The 9,551-nt window shown below is 49.7% G+C and overlaps 1 protein-coding gene across 1 annotated transcript; it reads right to left on the reverse strand.

Moving 5' to 3' along the window:
* Positions 1 to 248: 248 nt before the first annotated feature.
* LOC131290894 (uncharacterized) lies at positions 249 to 8,315 on the reverse strand. The gene is made up of 8 exons (XM_058320079.1): positions 8,272 to 8,315; positions 5,754 to 6,043; positions 4,634 to 4,818; positions 4,286 to 4,433; positions 1,935 to 2,102; positions 1,748 to 1,858; positions 1,120 to 1,711; positions 249 to 978 (listed from the first exon to the last, which is right to left on the reverse strand). The coding sequence occupies exons 1-8, from the start codon at positions 8,313 to 8,315 to the stop codon at positions 327 to 329; spliced, it is 2,190 nt and encodes a 729-aa protein (XP_058176062.1). The 3' UTR covers positions 249 to 326.
* Between the last annotated feature and the right edge of the window lie 1,236 nt (positions 8,316 to 9,551).

Here is a 9,551-nt window from a genome sequence, read left to right on the forward strand (position 1 = left end):
TGTGTGTACGTGTGTACGTGTGTTGAAAAGATGATTCTGTGTTTTGTTTGAATGTGTGTTTGTGTGTCTGTCTGGTTGATTGCATAGCGAAAGTGCATCGCCCTCCCCTCCCCTCCCCTGCTATCCTTTCTTTCTCCTCAAACTATCTCTAAAATGCTCCACCAAAATGATCGCTTCCGTTTCCGCCGTGTGCCTTCGCTGCTACTCTAGGCTTCCCTGTTTCCCCCCTACCACCACGGCTGGACGGCTCCCCTGCCGCCCCCCAGCCGGCCCCCATCGGCGGGCTGGTGTAGCGGTGTGGGTGTTTCGGGCCGCCGGGTCTAGTCTCATCCCTTCAGCACGTTTTCACTCTTGAGGAAGTCGTCGGTGAGGTCGAGCCCGTTGCGCGGCCCCGGACTGTGGGCGAATGGATGGCACTCGTCGTTGGCTTGCTGCTGCTGCTGCTGCTGCTGCTGGTGTTGCTGGTGTTCGCGCATGGCCGCGCGCAAATGTTCGCCGGTCGGGTCGAACTGAACGCAGGAAGAGTCGGCACCGGGGCGCGTCGAGTCGTCACCACCGCACCGACCGCCGTGACCGCCGAGCCCGTGCGGGTTGTGGTGCCCGCCGAGCATGCTGCCGAGCGGTAGACCGCCGCCCCCGCCCGCTCCACCGCCGACCGATCCCGCCCCGCCACCGGACCCGCCCATGCTGCCGATGCACGCGTTCGACGAGACGACCGCCTGGGCCTGGGACACGGCGAGCCGGAGGGCCGCCTCGGCCTGGGAGCGCAGGATCGCCTCCGCCTGCTGGATCCGGATCGCCGTCTCGGAGCTGGCCGCCGGGCAGTGGTTCGGCCCGAGCGACGACTCTGCGGACGGCGGAACGGGAAATTTCGCTCGGTTAGCTAGTGAGTATTTCGAGTCGTTAAATGTGAGCATATTACTTTTCTTCTTCAACGGACCGAGGTTCGTGCTGCTGTTACCGTGGTGGTGGTGGTGGTGGTGGTGATGGTGCAGCTCACCCCCGCCCACACCAGCGCTCCCCGACGAGCCGATCACACCGCCGCCACCACCTCCAACGCCACCGCCGACGCCACCGCCGACGCCACCACCGCCGCCACCGCCGCCGGCCGCTTGGGCGAGCGAGTTGTGCTTGAACGACTGGCCGATGCGCATCGCGGTCGCCAGGTTCACCACGGCCGCCTGCACCGCCGACGGCGTCCCGTCCGCCGGCAGCATCAGGTCCGGCTCGAACTTCGGCTCCTGGATCATCATCATGCGCGAAAATTGACTATTGTTGTTCTCCATCGCGTTACCGCCACCGCCGCCACCGCCTCCGCAAATGCCGCTGACGCCACTCGCTCCACTGCCACCGTTCGTGCCACTCCCGAGGATGCCGTTGCCGCCATTGCTTCCGTTACCGCCGACGACGCCACCGAACGACAAGCCGTGCGTGTTGGGCAGACGGTGGCCATCGAATATCGACGCCCCACCACCACCACCCGTGCCACCCGTTCCGCCCGAGCCACCTCCTCCGCCCCCGCCGGACGTTCCGCCGGATCCGCCGCCGCCGCCACCACCGCTGGCGCCGGTACTATCACCATTCTTCTCCGAGCCCATGGTCGAGGAGTTTTCCGAGTAGTTGAGCGGCGAAATGCTGTTGTGCGTCAGCTCCTTCACCGTCACCATCGGATTGGTAAGCCCGGACACCATGCCCACCATACCGCCCACCCCTCCGCCACCGCCGGAAGCACCACCGCCACCGGCACCGCCGGCCGATTCCTTTTCCCGCTGCTCCACCACCGCCTTCGTGAACATGTACTGCGCGGCGAACTGATGCTTCGGGTCCATCTTCATGTGCTCGATGTGCGTGATGAGTCCTACGAATGAACGAGAGCAATGAACCCCGCCCCATTGCGTTGCGGACGCCCGCCTGTGTACGATGGCCACACTTACCCGACTCGTGCGTGAACACGGCCTGGCACACCGAGCACGGCCACATCTGCAGGTTCGAGCGGAAGGATGGGGTGCGCGGGTGCGTCAGCAGATGCTTCCGCAGGCAGCCCTCGTTGACGTAGTGCTTCCCGCACATCGGACACGGATGGTTCGCCACCCGGCGTTTCACTGTGCGAGAGACCACAAAACAAACGTTAGCGATATGCGGTGATAACAAGATATAAAACCATTGAAGAGATGCGAAACACATAACGCAACGTTTGACAAAGTACGCGATGGAATTAGCATCACACCCAACTGAACCCGTGTAACTTGTCATTGCGAACGAGCAAATCCAATCTTTTATTCGCATTGTAGCAATAAAACAAAGCTTCCGGGCAACCAGCTGTCGGAATACAGTCAGAAAATAAAGCATCCGTACACGCGCCATCTTTTACTTTAAACCTGGTTATCTTAGCAAATACAGGACCTACAACAACGATTTGAACGGAATGCTGTAGACTAAACTTTATTCTTTTTAATGAGTACTTAACTTTTCGAAAAAGATACTTGTGGGTCGCTTTGATTCTAAGAAACGCAGAAAAAGGCTCTACATTTATGGCCAAAAAAGGGTTCGTACTTTATGAGCATTTTGCTATTTTTTGTGCCAAAACATTCAACAAGAGATCTAAATAAGATCATTTCTACCAGGTTTTTTTTTCTCAAATTATGTTGGAATTTTATCTCGTCTTTAATAACATTTTCATAGAGGTTTACTAAGATCAAGTTAATGTCCAGTTGATGGAAAATCTAAGCATCTCTCAGCTAATGTTTTCTAAGCTTCAATTCGGCAGACTTTGGGACTATCGTCAACAATTTGGCACTAAAAAGCAGTATTTCCTCTGGTAGCCTCAAAATGTACGGTTTCGTCGCATTTTTCATCCTGATCATATCATTCAAGATCTAGACAATCTATTCGCTATGTTTAAAACCCTTAAGTGTGGGCACTGATAGCGACAAATCATAGGAAGGGCCATAGAAGGCTTGGATCAGAGAAGTTTATGGAAGTTAACAGATAGAAAGCTTCATGACTTCTCGAGCAATCACTCTTTCATATTTATTTAACAACCACGAAAGACATCTTTTTGGTGAGTTGATTTTACATTTGAAAGGTATAAGACAGGTCCAGAGCCTAAGCATTAGACTTGTCGTAGAATTAAGCAATTTCCCAAGCTCAGCTCTCTCCAAAAGATATAAACAAAACGAGTTCTCTGATGGTTGCCCTTATTTAGCAAGTCTTACTGGCCATTTATGTTAAAAGATTATATTTAGTTGACTACAGCACTCCTCTAGAACCTAGATTACTAGAAATAAAGGTTGCTTTGAAACTTTGTGTTATAAGATCTCAAAAAACAGGAGTTCTTCGTCAAGAGGATACTTTTTTGTCATTAATTTGGAACCTTTTTCTGCATTTCTTTTAAAACAAAGAAACCTACAAGTAAATTTCCCGAGATATTAACTACTCATGGCATACAACACAAGTTTATCTGTAATACGCCGTTTAAATGTTTGTCCCATGCCATATATTCACAGAGCTTACCAGGCTTCAAGCCTAAAGCCTGTAGTTAAAGTTGATTACTGTACCGACTATTATCGATCGTTCAAACGTAGGGAGTAGTGTATCTACCTAGACACACCCTCTTTTCTAAGTTGATGATAAATCAGTTTAATACAAGATTGAACGAATATCTGTAAACACAGTTTTAATTTGTTTCTTTCTTTCAAAAAACTATTGTTAACAAATTCACCCGCAATGTGGAAAATATGAAATTGGGAAGAACACTTGCTCTATTATCAGGTTCAGAACCCTTTTTGTACATAATGTTCTTATTATTGACTGATTTAATTTAAACCGCATCAACGGTTGGGTGTATCGCAATAAAAAATTAAATTTTCATACATTTTTAAGATTTGAATAAAAACAAAAGGTTAAGAGATTCAGAATAATCAACACCACTTAAATGTTGAGTTCTAGTTAAACACATGAAAAAACTTACGAAATTTTCGTTTACAAGGCTCAGTTAACTTTTAATAGTTAGCGTTAAGTAAAAGATGCTATCATTAAAAATCAGGTGTGTAGAAAAGCTTAAGTGGTGTTTTTTGTTTCTATTATTGTTCTAAAAGTTAGTCGCGTTAAGCCCATTTGGTTCACATCATTATACAAACTAATGATAATTTTTACTCATTTGTAAACAAGCTTAAAACAGTAGTATGAACATGGAACAGTTCTCATGTAAGTACAGCACATTAAAAAATTAGCCACTGTTCTTATAGGGTTCTTCTTCTTATTAAATATAGTAATTTTCACTCACCAGCAACCTCCTTGTGCGTATACTTGATGTGCTCGTTCAGCGCCTCGACGCCGAGGAAAATCTTGCTGCAGACATTGCAGGTGACGCTGTTGGAGTTGCTGATAAGGGCGGCGTGTTGTTGCAGTACGCCCAAATGAAGCTGCAACTCCTGTTTGATCGTTCGGAGGAAAGCAATTTGATGTTGTAAGGGGAGGAGAGATAGAGGGCGATTGAGAAAAATATGTAATAAGAACCAGGACTTAGGTCCTATGATGTGATTACGAATTACGTTAGAGGAAGGCTCATGATGGAAAGGGACACTTGCCATTCCTAGTGGATGTGGCGAACGTATGTGGCGAAGGTACGTACCTTGGAGGTGTGCGTCCGTAAGCTGGACTCGGTCGCAAAGCCCTTGCCGCAGAGATTGCAGTGGAACGGGCGACTCTTGGCGCGCTCAACCTGGGCATCGTGGTTGCGCAGATGCTGTTGCAAGTTAGAAAGCTGTATGAAAGCGCGACCACAGTCCGGCAGATGGCACTTGTAGGGGCGCTCGCCTGATCGAAGATGGTTGATTGGTTCGTTGGATTAAACGTTGGTTGGGAAATGGCTTCCGATTTCCGAAAGGGGTTCGTGCACACGTGCAGGAAAATTGTTATATGGTCTTATTAGGCACAGAAAACTGCATCAGCTGTTCTACAAGGCCAACGGACGAACTCCAGAAGGATTCAGATGAACTCCAGAAGGAGTCGGACGAACTCCAGAAGGAGTCGGACGAACTCCGGAAGGATTCGGACGAACTCCAGAAGAAGTCGTACGAACTCCAGAAGGCCTACCATCGACAGGAGCTGTTTTCTGTGCTTATGTCAATATGCAAAAAGTCATTTAATAATACGGTCGCGAATCACTATAGAATGCCTTGCGTGATGTACTTGCTGAAAACACTGGTTACAAGTGGTAGTACAATAAATTCTGTGCGTTCTCCGGAGTCCAAGATCCAGGGACCCGGACGTTAGTTTAATGCTAGTTTACCTGGACTGGTTGTGACTGGTTATCACTCAGTACGACATCTTTGTGAGGGTAAACATGCCTGTCTAAAACTGCGATCCAACCCTAGCTTTGTGAGCTCATCGGAGGGTCTCGACTTCCTGAAACGAACCGCCGGCTTGCGTACTACTTACCACCCTTTGGGAGACACTGGACTGGCACTGGTAGGTGCTAAGGTAAGCTACCCCACATATAGGCATATCGTCCAGCAGCTCACGTCTCATCCCAATGTCACTGAAAGTCAGATCAGGATCTCCGAACGATCCTCCAAAATGGGGGAAGGGGAGGACTAGTCCGTACTGGAAGAGAGCGAGTCCGAGCCATACTAACCTAAGGGACCCTTGAGGCGCGCGCTCCCGGGCAGGGCGTGGAGATTGTTGCATTTCTGTTTCGCTTATGCCCAGCGCGATGCTAGAGCGAGGATCGCCACCCCGCGAAACGTTACCGGTATGCAGGCGCGTGTGCTGCTGCACGTGGGAAAGCTGCTTGAACTTCCGATCACAGTAGGAACATTTGTAGGGCTTCTCGCCCGTGTGCACGCGGATGTGCTGCACCAGCTGGTGGTTGGAGGAAAAGCTCTTCAAGCACTGCTGACACTGGTGCGGTTTGTTTTCTGGCGCCGCTAGCTGTGGCAGCAGGTTCTGGACCGACAGGATATCGCCGGTGCAGTTGAGCTCGGCCGCCGCCCCTGGCACCGCGCACAGGTCCCGGACGTGCTGTATCTGCATTCTGACTCTGCGAAGCGAAACCACCGGCACATTCCGGGTTGGGGAGAACGGAAAAGAGCAGACAGAAACGGAGAGGTACCGGGAGCAAGCTCCTGGATAATTAAATGGGTTCTACTCGACACGTTGCTTATAGGACTTATATATATGGCTAAGGGATCATCATCGACGAAGGTTTGAAAAGAAAAACCCGGTAGGCGGACCGCAGGAAAAACCGTTCTTCTGAAGGCTGTTTTCGTTAGTTCCTGTTCGTTCTGGTTTTTGGGGGAAAATATCTTGTCGTCGCTAAGGTCGTGCAATTTGCGCGTGATCAATTCCGAAATCCGAAGTGCGAAGAGGCGCCTAAGGTGGCGGACCGTTGGTGACGCACAGACAACGCAACAACGTCAAGGCGGGGTTTCTTTTTTTGTTTTACCGCACCCAAAGGAAATTCGCGCGTCACAAATGTGTTCCAACCATTTCCACAAGCAATCAAAAACAACCGTTTTGCAAAGCAACTCGAACTACTTCAACTCTATTTCGCGGGAACCTCAAATATCCGGTCCGTCTGGGGGTAAGGGGTGTCGACTTCCGTTAGGCGAAAGTCAGTGCGACGTACGTTTGGGGCGTTTTCTTCGCGTATATACTCCCATTCGCGTTCTTCTTCTTCTTGTTCTTCTTCCTTGTTCTTCTTCTTCTTCTTGGTAGGCAATTGTCTTCAGGAGCTTCAGGAAACGTTTTGCGTAGGGAACCAATCAGGGAGCGTTGTGCGCTTTACTATCCACCAAGGCAACAGTCGACTGGATGCCGAGGAGATGAAACGCAAGATACAGTCCCCTCCCTCCCTCCCCTCCCCGCCGCGTCAAGAAAATATCCTTTTCTTCCCCACCCCTCCAAAAAACGGCAACCAAAAGACGACGACGACGACGGCCGTGATTTGTTTAAAAGGCTAATTGGAAAATGGTTCGTTGTTTAATAGTAAGTGCGTCGACGTGTGCGCTCTAGTGCGCACCCGCTCGCACACCCGGGGGCGAAAGTTTATCACCCCCTCCCGGAAGTGCAGCCCGAAAGGATGTCTCCCTCCCCCATTCCCTCCTACACCCCCTCCCGTCGCCGACCGTCGAAGGCGGGGCGCTAAGAAACTTATCCTATCCGGGAAAGATGCTGCCGCCAGGCGAGCAAAAAAAAAAAGGGGGCGGAAGTGTGCGTGCGCGTTTGTGGCTTCCCAAAATCTGCTCCCGAGTCCTTCGGAAGCAGGTTAGCGTCCCTACTAAAAACCAAAAATAAAAAAATAAACGAACTCCTTCCGGCAAATGGGTAAAATGGCGCCATCTATTTCCGGGGCAACATTCTTGCGCCTCCCGCACCGGAAGCTGCGAAGGCACGCCGACTCCGTGGTGGATGCTGTTCGCGGGCGCGATGTGCGCGTCAAAACCCCACCTACAAACACACATACACGCGCACACACACACGCAACAAACATACACAGGCGCACAGGAAGGCCCGGCGGTTTCGGGAAAACTACCAGCGAAATATAGCTGACACTATTAAACAACTAACGCGACTGTTAAACCCCTTTCGCGGCGGTTGGCACGCGTCGACTCCCGGGGTAGCTGCCGCTTCTTGCGCAAGACGAGTCCGTAAGACGTTCCAAAAAGGGAAGAAAGTGCAGCGAAACGAAGCTCAAGGAAAGGAAAACCCTATGCTGAACATCTTAACAAGCGAGCGAACTCGCACTTTTGGCTTTGTACAGCAAACCAAAGTAAAAAAACTCTTCACACCCAATCTTCACCGCCATCTTGTGAGACTGTCTCAACTGATCGCTGTTGAATTGTTCATTGTTCACTGTGTTCGCGTGCCGCGGGAGTTGAGTCGCAGTCGTTTTCTCTTCTTCTTTGCTCCCGGTTGCAAGAAAATTCGCCCGGTTTTCTTCTTCCGCTTTTGTTTTTGTTTCGCTGCTTCCGTTGAGACTGTCTTTTCTCTAAGATTTTTTGGATTTGCTTGTTGTTGTTGTTGGTTGTTGTTGTTGTTGTTGTTGTTGTTGTTGTTGTTGATGTGGTTGTTGTTTCCTCACCTCGACAGCGTTCGATTGCTTCTTCGGTCGTTTGAATATTTTGCAAAACGGCAATACTAATCAGGACCCGCCCCGGGGCCACTAGTTTCCTCATCAAGTTTGTTCGGAGGGTTTGAAACGCAAAAAACATATCCTGTCGGCTTTGTGTGTCTGGAACGTTGTGAACCAGGGACGTGCTACACTACCTCTGTGAGATTTGAGACTTTAAAATGGATTCAATCGAGAACATGCTTTTTTGTGTGTGTTTTTTTCTGTTTTCTCTTTTCTTTTTTTCTTTTTTTTTTTGGTTTGCTTTGGTTTAGGTTCTGCGTTTGATTTTGGCTTTTTTTTTTACTCTTCCTCTCTTTTTGGCTTTTTTTCTTCTTTTTCTTCTTCTCTCTTATGTTTTTTCTTCTTTATCTTCTTTTTCTTCTTCTGCTCCTTTGATTTTCTTTGCTTTTCGAATCAATCAATTTTGTTTGGTTGCTGCTCTCGTGATTTTTTTTTTTTTTACTTTTGCTTCAGTGCACGGTGCGTTGTGCGGTTTACGGAATAATGTGACTGATCGAGCGCGTGGCTTGCTGTGTCGGCGTGCTCTTGCTATTTGGTCCTAATTGTGTGTGTGTATTTTTTTCTCTTATGTTTACTGCCAATTTTATACTTTTACTACTAACTTTTTATGTATTTTTGGTTCTGTTTTGTTTTCTTAGCATTTGCCGCTGTTTGTGGTTGTGCGTGAGTGCCTTCCACTTCGGTTTTCCACTCCTGGGCGGGATATTGTGGTGCGATAAATTGAAGTGTTATTTTCACGTTTTCTTTTCACCTTGTTTTATCTTTCTTTTACGTGCAGTTGTTAACTATTTCGCTCGATCTAGTGTGGATTCTTTCATGAGACATTTTTTTTTTGCAACCAGAAATGGCGCTTTATGATAAAACTTTCGTTTTGAAGATTTTTCTTCTTTTTGAATTTTAAATGTAATACCGATCGAGCCTCAAAAAAGCACCGTCCCTCCCGGCCGAACGGGTTCGAAGTGGTGGAAGCACTCCGCACACACACGCACGGGCGGCAAACGCACGGACACGAACGCGACGCACATGTAAGCGCACACGCACTGCACACACCCACGCACATGCACACGCACGAACGCACGCACGCACACTCACACACACACACGCACACACGCGGGTCACTAGGGGGTGAAGCCACACTCGACGCAACGGACGCCAGCCAACGGACGTTGTTCTTCCGCACGAAGTTAGCGAAGAAATGAGCCGACGTCTTCGGCATCTGGCCTCCGTTGGCGGCGTTTTCCTTCCCTGGCGGGCGATGGCCGTACACTTGCTTTCCCAGCATCCTTCGCCGCAACCGTCTTCGGGCGGCCGTCGTCGGGTTTCCCGGCCACCCGCGTTCTCCAGCATCCCACGTTTTCCCCTTCGCCCGAACCCGCACCCTGCTGACGGGTGCGCGCGCGTGTGTGTATGTGTG

Source organism: Anopheles ziemanni, chromosome X (genome assembly GCF_943734765.1).
Source record: "Anopheles ziemanni chromosome X, idAnoZiCoDA_A2_x.2, whole genome shotgun sequence".
Classification (NCBI taxonomy): domain Eukaryota; kingdom Metazoa; phylum Arthropoda; class Insecta; order Diptera; family Culicidae; genus Anopheles; species Anopheles ziemanni.